Source organism: Lampris incognitus, chromosome 14 (assembly GCF_029633865.1).
Source record: "Lampris incognitus isolate fLamInc1 chromosome 14, fLamInc1.hap2, whole genome shotgun sequence".
In the NCBI taxonomy this organism is placed as follows: domain Eukaryota; kingdom Metazoa; phylum Chordata; class Actinopteri; order Lampriformes; family Lampridae; genus Lampris; species Lampris incognitus.
In genome coordinates this window covers 5,067,398-5,089,813 of record NC_079224.1, presented here as the reverse complement: position 1 = coordinate 5,089,813, position 22,416 = coordinate 5,067,398, and the positions used below count along the sequence as shown (strand labels likewise).

At 44.7% G+C, this 22,416-nt stretch overlaps 1 protein-coding gene across 1 annotated transcript in view; it reads right to left on the bottom strand.

The window, feature by feature from the left end:
* The window catches only part of LOC130123879 (cytochrome P450 7A1), a 57,432-nt gene extending 42,689 nt beyond the window's left edge, over positions 1–14,743 (bottom strand). Inside the window, exons 1-4 of the mRNA XM_056293203.1 lie at positions 14,591–14,743; positions 14,016–14,374; positions 11,895–12,003; positions 10,865–11,064 (exon numbers count right to left, since the gene is read on the bottom strand). Coding sequence (XP_056149178.1) covers positions 10,865–11,064; positions 11,895–12,003; positions 14,016–14,374; positions 14,591–14,743 — 821 coding nt within the window. The remainder of the gene's footprint in view (positions 1–10,864; positions 11,065–11,894; positions 12,004–14,015; positions 14,375–14,590) is intronic.
* Positions 14,744–22,416: the final 7,673 nt, after the last annotated feature.

Sequence of the window (22,416 nt, the reverse complement as noted above, 5' to 3'; positions counted from 1 at the left end):
ATGATGTTTTTCTTCTCATCTTGAAGTCCCCCAGCTTGGATTGATCTGGAAGCCTGCTCTGTTAAACCGGGCTTACCATTGCACCTGTATTTGTATTCAGCAGACTGTAAATAGCTGAAGAAAAATACAGACAACCCTATGATATTGAATATGATTGATGTTTGTGTAACGGGGGCAGTCCTATGCTGTTCTATTCTGGTCAGCCTGCTGCATGCCCGTCACTCTCATCATTAGCTCTGCGTTGTGTTCTAGTTGGGTGGGGCCCCAGGTGTTGTGGGGGCCCTCAGTCTCTCATCATCATCATCATCATCATCATGATCAAGGAAGGAGGGGGGACACACAGGACTCTATTTGGCCCACCTTGCCATTTATTTTTGGTTTCAAACCCTTCGACAAACGTCCAGTCCTCCAGCGGGAGCGGTGTTTCTTACGGACGTGGGGGTCGAAGTTCAACCACTGCCCGGACTTCACTCGTGTGCGTTAGAAGGAGAAACCGTCCACGGGACTCCGATGTAAGAAAGGATAAACAAGTATTTTATCCCACAGCTTGCAGTATCTTCTTACAGGGATACTCAAGGTTACGTTCTCCTCAACCAGCAAAACTGTCCTACGGTAAGAAATACGTGTGGCTCGGCTCGATTGCTGCTTGAGACTCCTCCCACAAAACAAAAACGGCCTCTCCCACGTTCCCTCTTCCGTGTACCCACAAGACCTCTCTCTTAAAGCGACAGTACACGTATATGACGGTCGCTATAAAACATACATAAAAGTAAATAATGATATAAAATAAAATGTAGTAAACACAAATAACAGCACACAGACAGGATTTGGTGATATTTCATACTCAAACAAAATAAAATAAAAACATTAATTTTAACCTGGTTACATTTGGTTCGATGCTTGTAAGTATTTGAATATAAATATGTCCCGGTCACGCTTCAGTCCTATTTGGGGTAATGCCAATTTCAAACCAGGGCAGAATGATAGGGGATTTAAATTATGGGCTGAAATGTACAGGGAGGAGGATGAAGTATTCATGTCCTTTGAGGAAATATCTACCTAGTATGACATTCCAAGGAATCATTTTCTCAAATATCTTCAGCTAAGTAGTTTTACATCCTGTCAAAGCCATTCATTAGACATTCCTACCATTTCTATATTAGAAGTTGCAGTCACAAAACACGGTTATGATAAAGGTTTAATTTCAACTATGTATGACTTATTTGTATCTGGATCTGATGAATCATCAGAGACAAAACTGAGATGATGGGAGGGAGATATAGAGGAGGAAATATCTTTAGAAGAATGGAGTGAGGCATGTAAAGAGGCCCAGAGACAGACAGTTAGCAGCAACCTAAAGCTTCTACAGTATAAATGGCTGATGCGTACACATATAACTCCTGTTAAATTGCACAAGTTTAATGACAATATTCCTGATACCTGTATTAAGTGTAGTGAGGCAAGGGGGGCGCTGTTTCACTGTATATGGGAATGTGTGGAAGTGAAAACCTTCTCGCAAGATGTTGTTGATATGATTGATCAAATTTTGTCAAAGAAATTACCACTGAGTCTTTTCACTTTGTTGTATTTGCAATAGGTGACATGGATTAGAAACTCTGCAGCAGTGTCTTCTCAGACAGAGGCTGGGCGGTCTATTGATCTGAACAGCTGTGACTGAGCAAGACACACTAGAGGTACAAAGATTTTATAACAGTGTACACTCAGATTCAGTCATACCATCAATGTAACCAGTTAATCATTTCTTCTCTTTCAGGACGATGACATTGTCATCACTGGTGTCCAGTCAGGGCAGCCTTTACCGGCTGGTTTGAGCACAAGGGTGGACAAGTTCAGGGCCATGCTCCTCTCTCCGACCTGGCTTGATGATCGTGCCATCCACCACGCTCAGGCTCTCCTGAAGGCACAGTACCCCATGATAGGCGGCCTCCATGCGACTACCTCTATGGCACTGCTGTCAACTGTGCCACCAGCAACCAGGGGTTTGTACAAATCCTCAATGTTTGTGCTAACCACTGGGTTACGGTAAGTAATATCGGATGCAAGGTGGGTGAAATTAACATTTTTGATTCACTTTACACAGCATGCAGCCAGGAGTTTGTCGTGCAGGTCACAGGCTTGCTCTTGTTTCAAAGGGAAGAGTGTGACCATGCAGTTGCCAGAGGTTCAGCAGCAGGAGGGCGGCACAGACTGTGGGCTGTTCACCATCACGAACACTCTCACCCTCTGTAGAGGTGATGATCCATGCAGGATGAGGTATGAGCAAAGAGACATGCGTGATCATCGTTTTGCTTGTTTCCAGAACGGCTTCCTGACACCATTCCCCGAGTTTTGGAGAAATCCCCCACCAACTCCACGACACACCATGGAGGTGGACATCCACTGGCACTGCAATGGGCAGTCCGTCAAGGTAAAGACCCTGTTGTCTGCAGAAGGTGTGGACAACTTTTTCATCAGTTTTGTTTGAGTTATGTTCACGATGTCACGCAGTTTGTTTGCCCTCGATGTACTGTTGTTGTGCTGCGCTGATGTTTCTTTTGAGTTTTTCTTGCAGGTTGTATGCAGAGCTCATACTTGAACTTGGTAGTATTTATTGAATACAATGATAAATCAGTTTGCCACATCGACTTCTACACTCTTTGCAAGATTTTTGTTATGTATGTTTGTTATTTTAATCATTTTTCAAGTTCTCTTGCAGGTTGCATCCAGAATTGTTACAATCAGTTCTGATGATAAAATGAATGATAAGTGTTACAATCAGTTAGAGGGATTATTAATTTATCTATCTATGTCAACAACAAAAAAAACCCTCTCTCAGGCCTGTACCTTGACATTGGTGAGGGGGCTTTTCACTAAACCAGGCCTTGTACGCTTTAGCCTATTGTGTCTGTCTGAATGTGCTCATATACACACCAAACAACAAGAACGATTCCAGACAGAGGCTTCCCTGCAGAGGTTCATAAACAGATGAAGTCCAGTCCAGACTACCCAGACAAAACGTGCAGCTAAGAAGATGACTGAAAAGGATACTTGCTCTTGGCTGTTCCACCTGAACAATTTAATCACACATGTTCTATTTTTGTGTTGGCTATCGAAAAATATTTGAATTGTACTTGACAAGAAAAAAAAGGCTATACATGTTGTTGAACGTGAAAACGTGTCTGTTCATTATTGCATTATTCAGATAACATACTCCTTACCGTATGACATTGTAAGTCAAAAGATGGCTTAATGTATAGTATAATAACAAAAATGGCTTGATATAACAAGATTACTTTATTCTTGCCCCTTAACACTTAATGTTCTATTCAATACTGATGTCATGTTTCATGTCTATGACTGTAACTTTTACGTAGTATAAACTATTGTCGCCAGTAAATGATGACGATGACTCCAGTATTGACCAGGTGACAACAAAGTCTTGAATTAACGTTGGTTACTACAGTATGCTACTACTGTTAAGTACAGCACAAGTTTTTGAAGTCAGACAAATTTGAAGTCCTTGTGAGGGTTAAGCATTTGGAAGAATATAGCAATAGGCTATGACTAAGGCTAGATCTGAATACTTTGAAAAGGTAAGGGCTTATGTGACTAAGAGATTTTATTTCTAGGTTCATGCCTGTAATCTCAGAGAATAAGGGCATAGTTTTTGGTTGTCATCCATGAATAGGCCTATACTTGATCAACATTTCAAGGTGTCTTCATGTGTTGCTTGATCATCCTTACTAGTATTTGCGTAAAATAAACCCACGTTATTAAGTTATATGTTCATGTACCTGTACGGATATGGGGGGGGAATGTTCAGGGGTCAAACATTAAGTATGGCATAGGTCTACTATATGCCAGAAACTGGGAAGACATTTTCTCGGGGCTTACACTTCAGAAGCCCCGCAAAGCTCTAGATGCCTCCGATGATGGGCTGTGTAATCTGCAGGTAGGAGGTGGTAGGCTACTGCTACACATTAATTAAGTAGGCCTACAATTATAAGAGACGTCTTGAGATGATGTTTCAGTCGGACTCACCATTCATTTTCGCGTTTTGAAGCATGGTGTGTGTAAGTAAATACAATACTACGTAACGTAGACTGCTAACAATAGGTGATGGGTAGCCTATTCTAACTTCATTAATGGTGGAGTTATGTGCATCCATTGGTTTTGCAAGAGCGCTATGACCCTTATTACAGGCTATAACATAACATGGAGTAGATCATCCAAAATACTTAGAAAATACAGTATTTCTAATGTATTTCTAATGTCTACTCATTCCAGTGTCCTGTGATAGGGCTGGAATGGTTATTAGCGCGAGCACAGGAGTGCAAATTATTAAAGTTCCAACAGCTGATTAGAACGCCATTTTCACATTATCCGGAACTTTTTCCCCGGCCGGAACAAATGTACTGTGACAGCACCATAAACTGCAAGTTCGTCTTGGATTAGAAATCCCCTATCTGCCAGAATCTCATCGTTGTGCTCCAAAAGTTTGAAAACCCTGATTCCTTTGTTATCTGCTTGTCAGAAACCCGCCCACCCCAACCAGGGGACAGAAATTAAATTGCTCCAGCTGGAGTGATGCCAATCAAATATTTAATGGTGTTGGTGTGTTTATAATTTGACCATGTCTGAGCCCTGGCAGTCAGATTACTGGGTCTAGCAATGAAAACTTCTGTGCAATCTATTATGCACCGGCATCTTTTAAAGTCTCGCTTGAAGATTTTAGGCAGGTTCTTTAGTATAACTCCCTTACTTGGCCATTTAATGAGTGGCTTGAGGACTATGGCCATAGCAGGTATCCAGCTCCGACAAATATTTGATAAGGTGGTTTTTGATACCTTAAATCTATAGGCTAAATCAGTATTAGTTAGGCCCAGCCTTAATTTCATTAGCACAACCAATAGATGATCTGTCTTACACTTTATAGTACTTATATTAGTCATGAATGGACCGGAGACCAAGGCATAACGTTGACCTTTTACTAGGCATATCTTCAAGTCTCCACACTGGTGCATGCACACTCATCAAAATCTGCTCACTACACCTCCCCCTTTTAAACTGATACTTTCAGGATCTTTACAGAAAAATTAAATCATATGTTAATAAAGCCTAATGTTGATTTTACCAACAAGGCAGGGGAACAGCTGGCACCTTAAACATCTCTGTAAACGTGAGCATATGTAAACTAGTTAAATGAACTTCACATTTCACATCTCATATTTAGACACACATTTCACATCCCATTTTCCGTTTCCTTTTTTTTTTGACCTATGAACAAGTACACAACCTAACTGAGAGGTAGGGTAGACTACCTGATCCTCTCTGTTGTGGTATGGAGGTTATTCTGCTCCGTGTATACTCACAACGCTAAACTACAAATTCAGTCTTTTAACAGGCTTGACTGCCCTGCCAACTCTGGTGTGTAGTCCAGAGTCCGGCTGGCTTCCAGACGGTGAAGGCACTACTCTCAAATGAGAACGGTTTCTTCGGAGACTGCCTGTTGAGGTTTGGATCACGTATGAACGTGGTGTCCCTGCTGATCCAGAGACGACTCCTGTGTGTGGAACATTCCGTATCCAAACTCTCTGACCTGGCTGGAGTGGTGGTGTCTCCCGTGCTCTATGTCGTCTGTTGTGTCCTTCAGCCTGTTGTCTTTTAAGCTCCTGGTCTTTCAACTCAAAAGCTCTCAAGTCTGGCCATGCTGGTTTGAGAGTGCGTGGACACACCGGAAGGGGTGTTTGGATGTTGCGCCCCATCAGGAGCTGTGCCGGTGATACTTCATGGGCAAGAGGAGTTGCTCTGTACGCCATAAGCGCTTTGTGAGGGTCCTCACTCTTCTGCAACAAGGATTTCACAGTCTTTACTGCACGTTCAGCTTCCCCATTGCTTTGCGGGTAACGGGGGCTACTGGTAACATGTTGAAAGTTGTAATCTTTAGCAAAGTCTGCGAACTCTGCAGCAGCAAACTGCGGTCCGTTGTCTGTGACGAGTGTATCCGGCACCCCGTGGCAGCTAAAGATTACTTTTATTTTCACAATCACAGCTGTTGCTGAAGTGCTTGTTAAATTGGCAACCTCAATGTATCTTGAATAGTAATCAATGACTACTAAATACTGACCCTTCTTCCACTCAAATAAGTCAGCTGCTAGCCGTTCCCATGGGCATGATGGCAAGGGTGCGGTCATCAGAGGTTCTGTGGCATTGTGACTCTCTTTAGCACAAATTTCACACTGACGTACCTTCTCTCTGATCTGTTTTGTCAGCCCAGACCACCACACTGCTTCATGGGCCCTGGCCATGCATTTCACCATCCCTGGTGACCCTGGTGAATTTTGTCCAAGATGTCCTGTTGCATGCTTGCTGGGATCAGTATTCTCTTCCCTTTCATCAACAGGCCATCCACCATCAACAGGTCGTTTCTGTATTGCCAGAAAGGCTTTAACTGTGGTGCAGAACTGCTTCTTTCCCAACCTGTGGGGATCAGGGAGGACAGCTGCTTACACACTGGATCTTCTTCTTGTGCTCTTCTTATTTGTAGCAACTTTTCAGGTGAGGCCGGGAGTTGCTGAATGACCTCATTGATTTGAGCTGTGATGTCGTTCTGAAGCGCAAGGTCTTCCTCTGTTGTAGTACGCTGGAGTGGAGCTCTTGATAGAGCGTCAGCTGCAATAAGATTTTTCCCTGGTACATGTACGATTGAGTTGGAAAAACGTAAAAGTCTCAATCTGAAGCGCATTATACGAGGCGGGACATCATCCAGCGGCCTTGAGCTGAGAAGACTGATTAACGGTTTGTGGTCGGTTCGCATCACAAAGTGTAGGCCCAGGAGGTAGGTCTGAAATCTCTCGCAAGCCCAGGTGACAGCAAGGGCCTCCTTTTCAATTTGGGCATATCTGCACTCTGTTTCAGTCATGCTGCGAGATATGAAAGCCACTGGCCTCATCTCCAGGTTCTTGAAGCCGAGATAAGACCCCTCCTAATCCGTAAAACAATGTGTCTGCTGACACCCTGGTTGGTTTCTCTGGACTGTACTGGGCAAGGACGGTAGATGAGCTGAGCTCGTTTTTCACCTTTTCAAAAGCACACTGCTGTGCTGCTCCCCACATCCACATGTTTTCTGCTTTCAGGAGTTCTCTGATTGGCCCAGTGAGCTCTGCGTTGTTAGGAGAGAATTTCCCCACATAGTTGACTATCCCCATGAAGCGTTTTACGTCAGCCACATCTTTGGGTGGTGGCATCTCTCTAATTGCCCTAATCTTCTCAGGATCTGCTTGTATGCCCTCTGAACTGACAACGTGTCCGAGACATTTGATCTGCTTCACTGCGAACTGACATTTGTCATTCAGAGTTAGGCCCCGCTGCTGCAGTCTTTGCAACACTTGATGCACCCTGTCATCGTGCTCTTTGAGCGTGGCACCGAACACCAGGATGTCATCCGCATGACACAAAGTTCCTTCTAGGCCGTCACACATCTGCGTTAAACGCTTCTGAAAGTGTTCTGGCGCGGATGATATTCCAAAGGGAAGCCGATTAAAACAATAATGGCCAAATGGTGTGATGAAGGTGGTGAGTGGGGCTGAATCTTTGTGCAAAGCCACCTGCCAAAAACCGGCAGTGGCATCGAGTTTGGAAAAAATCCTAGCTCCAGCTAGCTTAGCTAGCGTCTCATCAACAGCTGGAAGAATATGTCGCTCCCTGCACACATTTTCGTTCAGGCGGGTTAGGTCGACACATATTCTAATTTTTCCATTAGGTTTTGGTACTACGACCACTCCTGAGAACCACTCTGTAGCTTCCTCTATGGGAGAAATAACGCCCATTTCCTCCATCCTTTTTAACTCTTCTTGAACTTCTCCGCTTAAGGGCAATGGCGCACGGCGTGGCACAGTGAGGGCAAAGGGAGTGGTATTTTCTTTTAATTTAATTTTGTATTCTCCCTTTAGCTTACCTAAGCCTGTGAAAACTCTGGGATATTGTTCTTTGTAGCTTACCTCAGCTGCTGTGATAGCTTGCACAGGGCTGAGCAGGCAGAGGTCTTGTATCGCTGGTAAGCCAAGCAAAGGAGTCACTAACCCTGACACAACATACACCTGCTGCTTCGCTACAATTCCACTGTGACTAATATCCACAGCAACATGTCCCTTCACGTCTATGGGAGAGTTACTTGGTCCACACAGTCTTTTGGTTGTCAGTAGCAGCTTTCCATGTCCCTTTTGTGAATACAAATGTGCCGGGATAGCTGTCACTGCAGCGCCGTGTCCAACTTGAACGTCATCTGCTGACCATTCACTGCAACCGAGTTCTGCCAGAATGTGTTGGATTTTGTACAATTCACTGTGCCCAGGAACAATGTCTCTACGCTTTCATCCAAGTCATTTTCCTTCATTTCTTCCACTCTCATTTTCGTTTTACAAACAGCGGCAAAATGCCCCCTTTTCTTACATTTCCTGCACTCAGCAGTGCGCGCGGGACATGCATTGAATGAATTTTCATGTGTCTTCCCACATCTGCCACATTTAGTATTTGCATTATTTTGCCCTCTTTCCTTTGGTTTAAAACCACTTTTCCGTGTGGAGAGTATTTCTGTTTGAACTTGAATCTAACTGCATCCATGTTTGCCTCTGTGCCATCTGTGCTACTCTGTCTCAATGCAGGCTGTTGCTTTTTAATTTCCTCACTCTGGCGGTTTGTGTGACAGCTTTCACGAGTGTCAACTCAGAATCTAGCTGTAACTTCTCTGCAAGTCCATGGTCTCTGGTACCCACGACAAGGCGGTCTCTGATCATCTTGTCTTGGAGAAGTCCATACTGACCATGCTCAGCCAGTTGATGCACAGCAGTAATAACGCTTCAGCCGTCTCACCAGGATCCTGGCTACGTTTGCTGAATTTAGCTCTTTCCTAGATCACAGTATGCTTGCATATGAGATGTTTATGCACGCTTGCTTTACTTGGTCCTACTTATCTTGTCCTCCTCCGTCAGTGCAGACGTGTTCAGAACGTCCTCCGCCATGTCTCCCATAGTGTAAACTAGCGAGTTAGCTTGACACTCTTGACTCTTTGCATTTAGTCCTGCTGCCGCTATGCGGAATCTTTCTAAACCTCGCATCCAATTAGGCCACTACCAAAGTCTCACAAGTCAAATGCTTCAGGCGGACTTATTGAAAATAGAGAATCCGTTCTGTTTTACCTTCCGGATGCTCCTCTCAAACGTTGCATCAACGCAGCTCCACGTTAGCGTTAGCTCTGCTAGCTCACTCGGCCACTTCAGAAGCTCTTTTCTCACGTAATCAAACTGCACGGATCATTCCGCTCACTTGCGTCGGGTGATTGTATTTATCTCAGAGGCGAGGACGACGACTTCTGACACCATGTCTTGTACTTTATAGTACTTATATTAGTAATGAATGGACCGGAGACCAAGGCATAACGTTGACCTTTTACTAGGCATATCTTCAAGTCTCCACACTCGCGCATGCGCGCTCATTACATATCAAAACCTGCTCACTACAGATCCTGTAGAGAGAGGTTTTGGCTAATTCTTTTTACACTGTCTGTTATTTAGTGGCATAGGAAAACGTAGAGTTTTGCAGCTCCTCTTTAAGCTTCTCATTTTCAGCCCGTAGTTTTTCACACTCCTGCTGCAGGTTGACATAGTCCTTCTGAAGCTGAGTGTACCTCAGGTTCAGATCGTCATTGGGCATATCATGTTTGGGCCCTGTCACACACAGGGCCCAAACATGCCCCTCCCCCATACGAAAACAGTCATTTAAGCTGGTTGGGTCATATTGCATAATCCTTGTTGGGAATGAATAAAACATGTTGTAAAGGGTTGTCTAGCAGAAATCATTTCTAGAACCTTCAGGGATCACACCCTGGGTGGACAACCTGGAAAACAAGTTGCTGAAATGCTACAGGGAGTGCCAAAGCTGGTTGGGTCATATTGCACAATCCTCCTTGTGAATTAATATCTCTGTAAGAGTTCACAGTAAAGACATATTGAGACAGCTTATGGAAATTAGAAAATATGCTCTGATCTTATACCTTGGTTTGTTCCCAGTACAAACATAAGATGGGCCTATATTAATCACGAAACAAACAAAATTCCTGTAACTGTAAATAATGTAAGATTTATTTCTTATTTTATACATTGAACACAATATACTTACTGAACACAAAATAATTATCTGTGCCAAAACTATAACAAATTATTTAAAATAAATAAATAAATAATATCTAGGACCTTAAAGGACAACAATGAGATGGGTATATGCTTTAGTATACACATGAAACAAACAAAATAATTTATACTTTGAACAAAATATGCTAAGCACAAAAAGTTAGCCCAGAATTTGAAAAGCAGGACTTTTTAAAGAAATCTTTTATAGAACTGTGCCCATGTTTTCTCACTCGCTTTCTGAGTCACAGCTGCTATCATTGCTCTCAACTCTAGCAGTATGTATTCTGCTGCATTTGCTTGCCAGTCCTTGGCAACGGCACCCGATGTAGCACGGAACTGCCTTCCTTGCACATGAACAGTTCTTCTGACAACCCTTGACACATGCACATGAGATTGTCGTTTTCATTGAGACAGGCCAGGCTGGCTTTGTTGCCGGAACAGGAACTGCATGTCCATCAACCAGAGACCAACCAAATTCAGTGCATGGGGGAATTTCTGGCTTGGCGATATGTGCATTCTTGTCAATGATAGTTGCCAGCGCAGCCCTTTTCAGGTGTAGCATAAATGCATCTTCTGTTGGGGGTAGAAGCTTTAATAGAGTTGACTTGTTCAAAAACTTGTACACTCTCAATTTGCCCAGATCGGCCCCCTCAAACTGATCAGCTGTGGATGTGTACACTGATATGGTGAGGTCCCGCGCCTGATTGAGAAGGTCATCGGTTATGGTATCGCTAGGGTTCTCACCAAAGTCTTCAAGTGCAGGGATGTCACGACTTATGCTGCTCTTGAACCATGGACCCTCCCTGTAGCTGTCCAGCAACTTGTTTTTCAAGTTGTCCATCCAAGTTGTGATCCTTGAAGGTCCTAGACAGGATTTCTGGTAGACAACCCTTTACAACAAGTCCGTAAAACCATGTTCACCAGTTATGTGGTGTTTATGCAAATTGGTGCATACTTAATTATATATGCGTCATTTACTCTGGTAAAAAACATTTTTCATAAAACTTCCAATACATTTTTTGTTTGTCTCAATGTGAGTAATCAACACTGTGATTTTCATGAAGATATCTATTCGTTAAAATTTTAACCCAATCTACCTGAAATGGTTGTGTTCAGGCAGGGTGGGCAACTTTGGACGCTCCCTGAAGCTTTCCTGCAACTTATTTTTCGGGTTGTCCACCCAGGTTGTGATCCCTGAAGGTCCTAGATATGATTTCTGGTGAACAACCTTTTACAGCATCCGACCCGCGTTTTCCCCAAAAAATTTGGGTTTTGCCCCCCTGGGTATAATGCCAACTGGAGAAAAATCCTATCTTAGACATCCCTATCTTCACTTTAACCTTAAGACTGTCAATATTGGTAATACAGCCCCATTTTCTCAAACCAGCAGCTGCAAGCTCCAGAGTGCACTGAATAGCATGAAATCAAAGAGGGGAAAAGTCATTCTAAAACCATTAGGAAGTGTTGGGCCTAATTATTCTGACCTTTCCACCTTTGCCTCGGGTTTCGGACTTTGTTTTGTGTACTTAAACACACAGGGCACAAAATCAGGATTCTGTGAGTCCAGTGACGCCTCACCTGTAACTAGCCAGACACACCACATTAGCCAGATAATAGCAGCTAACGCTGCTTATCGCTTACTGTAGATATTAGTCTCCATCTAAACCAGGCATTCCGGTGAAACCACAGAGTAGACAGATAACTTACCTGAGAGAACATGGACACTGCAAACGCCAGCATCTGGATCGGGTCCTCAGTCCAGTTTTCATCAATACGTTTGATGGCTTGCAGCCACAGGGAGGCGCCTCCGGTGGCTCTGAAATGGCCGTGATCCCGTCGGGATTGGGTAAAACTTCAGTCCGCTGTTAGTAGAGTAGCGATTCGTACAGCCAAACACACAACAACCGCACATTTTGATGCTGCTTATACTTCTGAATAAACTCTGTCATCTCCTCTTCCTCGTCTGAATCCGGGAATGAATGGGAGACTTGGGGGTAGCGTTTCACTTCCGTTGCCTAAATGCGCGCGCATACATTCGATGACGTAGGCTGTAAAAGGGTCTATGGAGCTCAGCTATACGTCTTGTTCTCACTACTGACAGTACACTCCCCGTCTTCCTAGGATACCACTACGTCATTTATCTGCATCTAAGGGGGTATATTCATCTGATTTTAAGGCTTGACCCAAATACCCGAGTATTCGGATATTCGTTCGTTGGCTAGGTATTCTATTTCAATTTTGGGATTCGGATAGTCGTTTTTTTTGGGGGGGGGTTTGCTTTTTTGTTTTTCCATTTATTTATTTTTTGCCTAATGTAGGCTATCAATTAAGGTTAACTGCAAAATAACATTTGTACATTCTTCTACTATATTTATACTTTTTAATTAGACAGTTAACATACATACTGTCTTAGCTGCGGTCAGTGGTGGATCTAGAGATTTTTTCCTGGGGTGGCAAGACTGTGTTCCAGAGGTGGCAGCTGCCACCCCTTTGCCACTCCGTAGATCCGCGCCTGTGAGGGGGAGGGGGATTCTAAATCGGCGACTTCTGTTTGAGATGAGTTTGGTGCGGGTCTCATAGACCTTCACCATGCATGTACATAAAACATACTTTAAAAACATATTATCTGATTTATAAATGGGGTGGCAACAGGGGTGGCAAGACTGTGTCCACCTCCGCCCCTGGCTGCGGTACCTGACATCCCTCTCACGCACAGCAGTGACGTCACACTTCAGTTCACCTTGGCCGTTAAAGGAACACAAAATACTTCCGGCTTGGTCGGGCGTCTCTACAGACACATTTGGCCGTGTCTGCGGGTAGGAAGTCGGGTGTGGGTATTTGTCCTGGTCGCTGCACTAGCGCCTCCTCTGGTCGGTCGGGGCGCCCCCCCCCCCCGATCAGCAGAGGGGGTGAAGCAGCGACCGGGACGGCTCAAAAGAGCGGGGTAATTGGCCAGATACAATTGGGGAGAAAAACAAACAAAAAAATGGGGAAGACCTCAGCTGTGTGGTGACACTCTAAATGGAGCGACGACAAGGCAGTGTGCCAAGTACGCAGTGTGAAACTGGCCTACCACGGTGGCACAACCAGCACGATAAACCACCTGAATGTAAAAAACCGAGACTATGCTAGCTAGCTAACTTAGCTTAGCTCATGTCTGTTTTCTGGGCGCCATTATCAAGATGCTTTTACCCGCCGTTTAAACAGTAATGCTACATGTGATAAAAACGTGCACCTGCTTTGCTTGCAAAATAGGTGCAACTGATCCGATCAGTTAAAACAAAACATAAGGAGTCACGCGGGAACATCTGGGGCTACGGCAATCATTGGCATAAAAAAAAATCCCAATAACTTGTCCATAGGTGCATCCCCAGGCATTGCTACCTTCAACATCCTCAGCCACACCCAAAACTACACAGCAAACCCTACAGTTCCAAAAAGCAGTAATAGAGAGAAGAAAGAGGCATAACAGATGCCATAGTAGAGTTCAGCGCTATGGATATGGGACCCACTATTCCTCAGTTGACACATGAAATGTGAACGTGTCACTCTTGAGGTCCCAGCTGAATCCAAGACTGCACTGCGTAGGTAAACGTTTTGACGCCAAGATCCAGGTCCCTAAGATCACTGGCATGATCCTCAAGAGGAAATGCTCTCATTACTTCTTCACTGTTCGAGGCAATTTTATGCAGCCTCAGGTTAGAGCAAGCCAACATCCTCTGCGTCCTTCATAGGAGATCAGTAGCAGCCGCTGCAGTAGGCAATGACTTGAACCCACCGTCGATGAAAAAATCTCTTTCTACAAATTGCCGAGCATCTATTCCATACTGACTCTCCTTCTCTTGCTGTTCGTTTGAGGCCACAAATTGCCACAACCAGTGAGGGCTATTCTTGGAGATGTGAACTTTTATTCTGTACTCAATAACTTCCTGACTGGGGTCGTTATCTTTGTACCAGGAGAAGCACATGGAGTTTCGGTCTTCAGGCTGGGCAAGATAACAGTAGAACATCTGCTGTATATCTGCAGTAATAGCAACAGCTTCTTTTCTAACATGGAGAAGTGCTCCGAGGAGGTTGTTGTTGAGGTCTAGGCCAGTTAAGAGGATGTCATTAAGAGATGCTCCAGTATACTGAGAGTTCAAGTCGAAGATGACCCTGATTTGGCCTGGTTTCCCTGGATGGTAGACCTCAAAAGAGGTAAATACTAACATTCTTCATCCTTTTCAAGTAAAGGAGCTACCTCTGCATGGCCTTTCTCTAGTGTCTTCTCCATGAACCCAAAGAAATGGTCTTTCATTTCAGGCGTTCTACTGAAAGTGTTGTAATGGCCTAAAGCACTCTAGTGGTTCAGCTTTGTTTTTGAGCAAACGGTATCTTTGTTGTGTGAAAGGAAGAGGAGCTACCCAATTGTTCTCTTCATCCTTGCAGAAACCCTCCTCCATCTTATCAAGGTGGATGGCATCTTCAACAGAGGGAGCCAACTTCTCATCATCCTTTGTCCTCTTGAACACCTCACATCCAACATGGTCTCCCTTTTCCTCTTCAGGTGACTTCATCGATGTGAACAGTTGTGTGGAGACCTGGAATGCTGATATGGTTGAACTTCTCTTCCACGTTGTAGAAGTTTGGACATGGTTTGAAAAGAGACAGCCAACTATTCTCAAGAGTATTTGTAAAGAAGACATTGACTGTTCCTAAGGCGCACCCACAGGACACTCAGCCAATGCAGATTAGAAAGAAAATTGGCCCATGCACTATCTATTGGCTGATGGTAAGAAATGGCATGCATCCAATCTAGCTAAAGGTCATGCACTTGCTTTGCCTGACACATGCATGAGCTCATCGCGGGATCTACCGAGTCACTACTTCTCCGTTCCTGAACAGGACAACACTTAAGCCATGAACACTCGCACGACCCCTGCTCGTGTCAGATGACTGCCTACTTGGATTCAAGACTATGTGACTTAAGCACACACTCGGTTACATTTACACTTGCACTAGTCTTCACCAGTGGCAGCTGTTGACCAAGACCTTTGGTGAAGCAACTAAAAAATAAAATAAAATAAATTAAAGGCGCAGTCTCACTTTTTATCTGCTGAACGGTAGCAGCAATGGCTTCAATCAGATCATTTTGTATGGTCTTAGATGTCCCAGAAAACACAGTGGACGATTTCAAATGAGCAGCCAGAAAATCATCATAGCGGGAAAACACTTCTACCGTCTCTCTGTAGTTTCCTTTATTATTGGACTTTGCACTTGTTACCGGCTCCGGACCTAGGGGATATCCGGAGCGGCAGCAAATGATACACGGGCTAAACAGCACTGTGGATCTGTGAATCAAAAAGAGAGGCACGACGAAAATACGTTGTCACTCAAGCTCGCGCCAGTTTATTTCCGGTCTCAATAGTTGAATAAATTCTCCACATTGTAAAGTAAAATAAATACAGAATAAAAAGTGTAACAATTTGTAAAATCAAATTGTTTTTTTTCATCACTCAAACATCAACATAGGCTACTGTCAAAATAGCAATTTCACAACAACGGAAATAACCAGCCTATTACCGCATCTGAACCATTTATCTATACCCACCTGCACAACTGTTTTATCCCATACACAGGCTTTAATACACTATGCGTGGTCTCACGCATGCGCACACTTCCTAAGACGCAGTACCAGCAACAGGCATGAAATGGCGACAACTGAACAATTATCTGAACAAGTTACCACAAAATAGCTCCTCGTAAAATAGTAATATTAACACTTTTCTTACAACATAAACCCACACCTCCATGTATCGCCAAAACATGACTATGAAATGTTTACAATCTTCTATGAGAGGATATCACTTTACTGGGCTAGTCTAGCAACTAGCTAGCATGGCGTTTGTTACCTTCAGCAAGTCGAGACAATTAAGTATCAACCCAAAACATAACATTCTTATCACGTTTGCACTAAAACACTACGGAATACTGTCTTGACCGTATCTTTTGTCTAAGACTAAATTGGGGAGTTTATAATATCTTTTTGCAGTACCTGTGCTGTCAGTATTAGTTAATGTGTACCGTCTCTTTAAGAGTCTTCTGGTCACTGATGACGTCACCAGCACCACAGCGACAATACAGCATGTGCAGTAGTCAACAGAAAACCTGATAAAGCCTCGAGTCGTTTTGTTCACGATATCACCATTCTCTACATACATTTCATGCTTTTGGATGCACTGTCGGTATGTTAGTATTCTTAACATAAGTCTAAGTTACATTTGTTAGTCATATTAGTTTGGCTTGATGTAAATATGTCGTATTTTATTGTATGAGTTCATAATATTACATGTGCTGTTATTACCGAATGCGAATTAGTTGGATGTGATAACCCCTTTTCATCAGTTTAGCCAAAACACTCCCCTTAGTTGGTCAGTAATAAGGCGTATGCTAGAAATTGCATAGCAGTAACACACTTGAAACTCATATATCATTTCATAGTCATTTTTATTGATGTATCGAACTTTGCATGTTTGTTGCGTCGTGTCTCTTGTACTTTTACCCTACTTCCAGTTAACCATTAAACGGAGTGGAAATAAGCAGCCTCTTCAGCGTGGTGATTGGAGGAGGAGTTGTCTATCTGCCAGCTTATGCAGGGCGTATAGGGGTGGCAGAATAGTACCTGTGAATCAAAAAGAGAGGCACGATGAAAATACGTTGTCACTCAAGCTCGCGCCAGTTTATTTCCGGTCTGGCTTAAGGAAGCTTTGCTCTCTTTCGTACTGATCCTCAGAAGCACTGCAGCGCCACCTACTGACTTGGTGGTGTAAACCCACATGTATTTCATCTAAAAAATGGGGGGGGGTATTCTAAAGTTTTAATGAAGGCGATTTCTCAATCCCTTACACTCTCTCCTGCTTTCAGAGATGTCTTCGGACATCTAGAACTAAACAAGTCAACTGTCTAGCTGTAACGTCACGGTCAGTGTTTGTCAATGTCAGAGTCTCTCGTGTCCTTTGTTCATTCAAGTCTTCCGCTTTGCGTCTAGTATGTCCACAGGTCAACATTACATTTGCTCCTAGTCTCCATGGGTGGTAGGTGGGCTGCCCTAACGGTTCGTATGTAAACATCCCTCTGGGTCTTACTTCCCGTGCAGACCTTCTCAAGGGTGGCTTTTCCTCATCCCCTGACTCTGAGACAGATTCAACCACCATTCCAGGTTCCTTTTGAGTTCCATGGTCCATAGTATCACCCCCCTCGGATTGTTTCTGAACTCCCACAGCCGACGGCATATTAGCAGGTGTTGGTAATCGTACTGGCTCTGGCCTTACAGCAGGGTCCTTTTGCACGTCGCCGAACTCAGTGTCCTGACACGCTGGCTGATATTCTGGTGCTGCAGCTCTAAGCTGATGGTGTTGCTCCACCTGAGGTGATGGAACGCTGACTGTCTTCCTTTCATATACAGGTAGATGTTGGAAGTTGTAGGAGAATTATTCCTCTTCCGCAGACTCATTGGAGCCCTCCTCTGCTGTCTCTCTGTCGTTTGTTTGTTGTTGTCTCCGTCTTTGTGGTTTCTTTTGTCCATGACAGTCCTGTTCCAGCTCGACTGGCAAATCATTTACTGGCAGGAGGAGGTTACGGTGAAGCACACGGGGGATCCCGTCCCCTGTCTCTGCTTGAACTCTATACACAGGACCATCTCCCAGCCTTTCAACCACGCGGTGGACCTTTTCCTCCCAATACGCACAAAGTTTGCCTGGACCGCCTCTCTCAGACATATTTCTGATGAGTACATGATCACCGGGTTGAAGTATGATTCCCTTGACACCTCAATCATAGTAGTTTTTTTCCTTTTGCTGAGCACCTTTTGCTGTTTTCCGAGGCAATCTTATATGCCTCCTGCATCCGAGAAGCCCATTTCTGTGCATATTCCTGTCGGTTCTGTGCCTGCTGCTCAGGTGCGTGATCAAAGAGCAAATCGATGGGCAACCGCGGTGCTCTTCCAAACAGGAGGGAGAAGTCGTTGGAATAGTCTGTTCTCAAACTCCCGGCCTTGATCATGATGTAGTTTACTGAGCGTATCCGAAGCGTGAAATAAAGTAATAGAAAATCTTCTCTGCTGCGGTTTTGCCTGACTTGTTCTTAGTTGGGTAGGCTTGTGCAAATCGTGTGAAGTGATCTACCAGGACTAAGATGTACTCGTAACCTCCTCGGCTTGGTTCAAGGTGGAGGTAATCAACAAAAATGAGCTCAAATGGACTGTTGGTTGTAATCGAGCCCATTGGTGCTTTCTCTGGGATGGTGGGTCGCTTCTGTTTGATACGTTGGCACTGGCAAATGACATAATCTTCGATTTCTCGCTGCATGAATGGCCAATAAAACCTCTGCCTCGCCAGGTGGATGACTTTGTCAGCCCTAATGTGTCCCATGTCATCGTGCAGGTGTTTTAGTACAGTGGACTTGAGCGTCTTGGGAAGAAAGAGTTGTTTATGTTGTTCTGTCTGCCTGTACAGAATTCCCTTGTCAAGTCTGAGTTTGTTCCACTCATGTATCAGTATTCATGTTTCCAGTCCCATCTGTCTCTTGTCCTTACCGTTAGGATTCCATCCTCTTTGTTTTAAGGTTATCAGTTCCCAGATAGACACATCATCTTTCTGCGCAGCTCTGATGTCCTCTGGGGTGTACATGGCCGTGCTCGTAGGAGGTGAGTCATCATCAATGGAACCCAGCTGTAATGCCACCATCCATGGCACATCCTCGTCTCTTTTGCCCTTGTCCCCTTGCCAGATGGCGGAGATGTCATCGGGGGGCATGGTCTCTGTGTATTCTCTCATGTGGTCTTGGAGTTTCAATGGATACCGAGAGAGGGTATCAGCATCAATATTTGCCTTGCCTGGCCTGTATTTGATCGTAAAATGGAAGTCGGCCAACTCACCCACCCAGCGGTGTCCGACAGCATTTAACTTGGCCGTGCTCAAAACGTAAGTTAGGGGATTATTATCTGTGTATACCATGAATGTGGGTGCATAATACAGGTAGTCCCTAAACTTATCGCAGATCGCCCACTTTAAGGCGAGGAACTCGAGCTTGCTAGAATGGAGGTGGTAATTCTTCTCAGCAGGTGTGAGTGTCCTGGATCCATAAGCAATGATACGGAGTTTATTTCCCTGTTCCTGATAGAGCCCTGCCCCCAGGCCTTCATTGGATGCATCGGTGTGTAAGACGAATGGTAAATTGAAGTCTGGGTATGCCAAGATGGGGGGGTTGGTCAACATGTTGACCAGGCGAGACATGATAGCACTGTGTTCGGGAGTCCATTGTATGGGTGTCTTGGATGGCAATTGGCCACTTTTTGTGCCCTTCAGTGTAGCCTTGGCAGATGTAGATGTAACAGGGTGCTTACTAGACTCCCCGGGGCCCTATTGAAGCTTAAACAGCGGCTGTGCTATCGTGGAAAAGTCTTGAATGAAGGATCGATAGTAGACTAAGAATCCTAGCAGAGCGCGGACTTCTCCCACGTTCTTCGGTTCCTTCAACTGAAGCACTGCTTCCATGTCCTTGGGGTCGACCTGAACACCTTCAGTTGACACCAGGCGTCCAACATACCTCACTTGGCGCTTGAACAACTCACATTTCTTTGGGCGTAACTTCACACCATGCTCCCGTAAGCGACACAGCACTCTTCTCAGATCCTCCACGTGGTCATGACAGGTTTTGGAAAAGCAGAGTACGTCGTCCTGGTATGGGGATCAGTACTCATCCCTCAGACCGTCAAGAACACCTTCCATACATCTCTGGAAGGCTGCTGGAGCATTGGTCAGGCCGAAGGGGAGGCGGGGCCACTCATACATCCCCCGAGGCGTACTAAAAGCCGTCAGATGCCTGGAGCCTTCATCGACAAAGCCCTGGTGGTATGCCCTGCCTTGGTTGAGTATTGAAAACTATGAGTAGCCTCCTACGTTATCCAGCAGATCCTGGATATGTGGAAGTGGGTGGCAGTCAGGGACCGTTTTGCTGTTCAGCCCACGGAAATCAAAGCATAGACGTAGGCTGTCTTTTTTTCTAACACAGGCCACGGGAGAGGAATACGGTGAGGTGGATTTTCTGATCCATCCATGGTTGAGCAGGGTCTGCACATATTCCTTTACCTCTCTGTACAGTGGCTTTGGAATTGCACTGTAGGACTTTTGAACTGGTGTTTCATCTATTAGGTGGATTTTGAGTTGCAGGTTTGGAATGCAACCTATATTTGCATCATCCTTGGCGCACACATCTGACTCGTTGAATAACATGTGGCTAACTATCTTCTGTTCATCTTCTTCGAGATGTGACAAGTCAACAGATGGATGCCACTTATCTTTTGTCGTTTGCGCATTTGAGTGTCTGTCTTTCCCTTTGCTCATATTAGTCTGTTTGTCTTTACTCAACTGAGCTGAGCATGTTTGGGCAGTGGGTTGGGGTGTGGGCTCAGAATTCAAAGTGGGACACTTCACTGGTTTCACATCAATGACTTCTTCAAGAGTTCCAAGGATTGTTCTCTGTGCTAGATATACATCATGCCTAGTGGAGTTCTGAATGGGGACTAAAGTACATTTTGCTGACCCACAAGGAATATCTACTAGAGCTGGAAACAGCTCTAAACCTTCAGGGTAGTTATTCTCTGGACTAGGCTGAAACAACCTTGTGTGTGGCCACCCCCTAACCTTGCATCTCACTTCTCTGCTTTGGCCTGCGGGAATAGATAGACCTTTCTTACGCACTCTTACATTACACTGGGGTGGTGTCTCCTCAGGGGCCATTATCTGGAGAACAGAAACTAAGGCCTCCACTGTTTTCTCAGTGACACTCAAAGCTTCTTTATGTGTAGCTGTAACATCCAGCCTATCGCCCTGCCCTGCATTTTCTTTGATAATCTCTGCAAGGACATTGCTACCTAGTAGGGGATGGTTACAGTCCCCACTGATCACTATTGGTACTTGGATAGTCACATGTCCATGATTCACACTACAGATCTGAAGGTTGATTTCTGCCCAACCATCCAGGGAAACCTCTGTACCATTCACCGCTGATACTTCAAGGAGTTGGTTGGTAAATAAGGATACAAGCGGCTGGATTTTGACACAGGCAATGTTTTCTTGAGCCATTCTCTCCCCTCCACGGTCACTTGAGCCCCAGAGTCCAACAGCATTTAGAGAGGGATGCCGTTGATTGAACAAGAGACCATACATCGCTTTCCAATAAGTTGGGCTACACGTTTTCTTGAGGTTTGCTGACATTGTGAGTTTTGATTAGTTGTTTTGACCTTTACTGGGGGCCTCTTGCTGCTGAAGCTCGCTGGCTGCCCCTTTCCAACGACCTCCCCCCGTTTCCCGACATCCTCTTCTGCAGACAGCCAATGGCCCTATGTACTGCCTGGCCACAGATAAAACAGTGGGGACAACTCACGTTGCCATTTTGGACACAGTCATTGCACCTACCCTTGGACTCAGTTACTGGGGACTGGGGACATTTCATAGTTAAGACTGGGCCTCTGGAAGTAACATTTTCAGTGGGTTTCGCCATCTGGGCCATGTGCTTGGTTAAAGCGGACACTTGTGCTGTCAGCTCCTGAATAGCAGCCTGTAACTCAGAGTTGACTTTAGTCTGTTTAATCTGGTCAGTCTGTTCATTACTGTCATGTTGAGCTGCACTAACAGTCACTGGTCTGGTTTTGGCTGTTGTACCTAGGCGCTTTACCCTCCCTTCTTCTTCACTGCTAGATTTGGTGACCTGCTCTAAGAGAAAGTCAGCACTGACCTGCATGTCTGCAATGAAGGGCTTTAGGTCACGCCTGACATGGCTATTTCTCTCATTTAACCCCTGGTAGAGTGTGTGAAGGCAAGTGCACTGCACAAGCTTTTCATCATAGCTGAAACATACACCGGGCTGTTGTGATTCAAAACAAACTTGCTGCTTTAACCCCATAACTCTGTACAAAAACTGTTGTGGGCTCTCTTTGTCTTGCTGTCTGGCATTACTTAACTCTTGGAACAGCTCAGTAACATTTTTATCTCTTATATGGGAGCGGAGAAACCGCTTCAAACCATCCACTGTGAAGTCATCTTTGTTGGTTAACATCTCCCTGAATACACCGGGTTTAGTTATCTTAAGTATGGTTCTTATGACCTCTGTCTCACTAAACCCTTCTCACAACCCCTCATCAATCTGTTTACCCAGACTACTATATGAGATGTCAGAACCTGCATCAGAG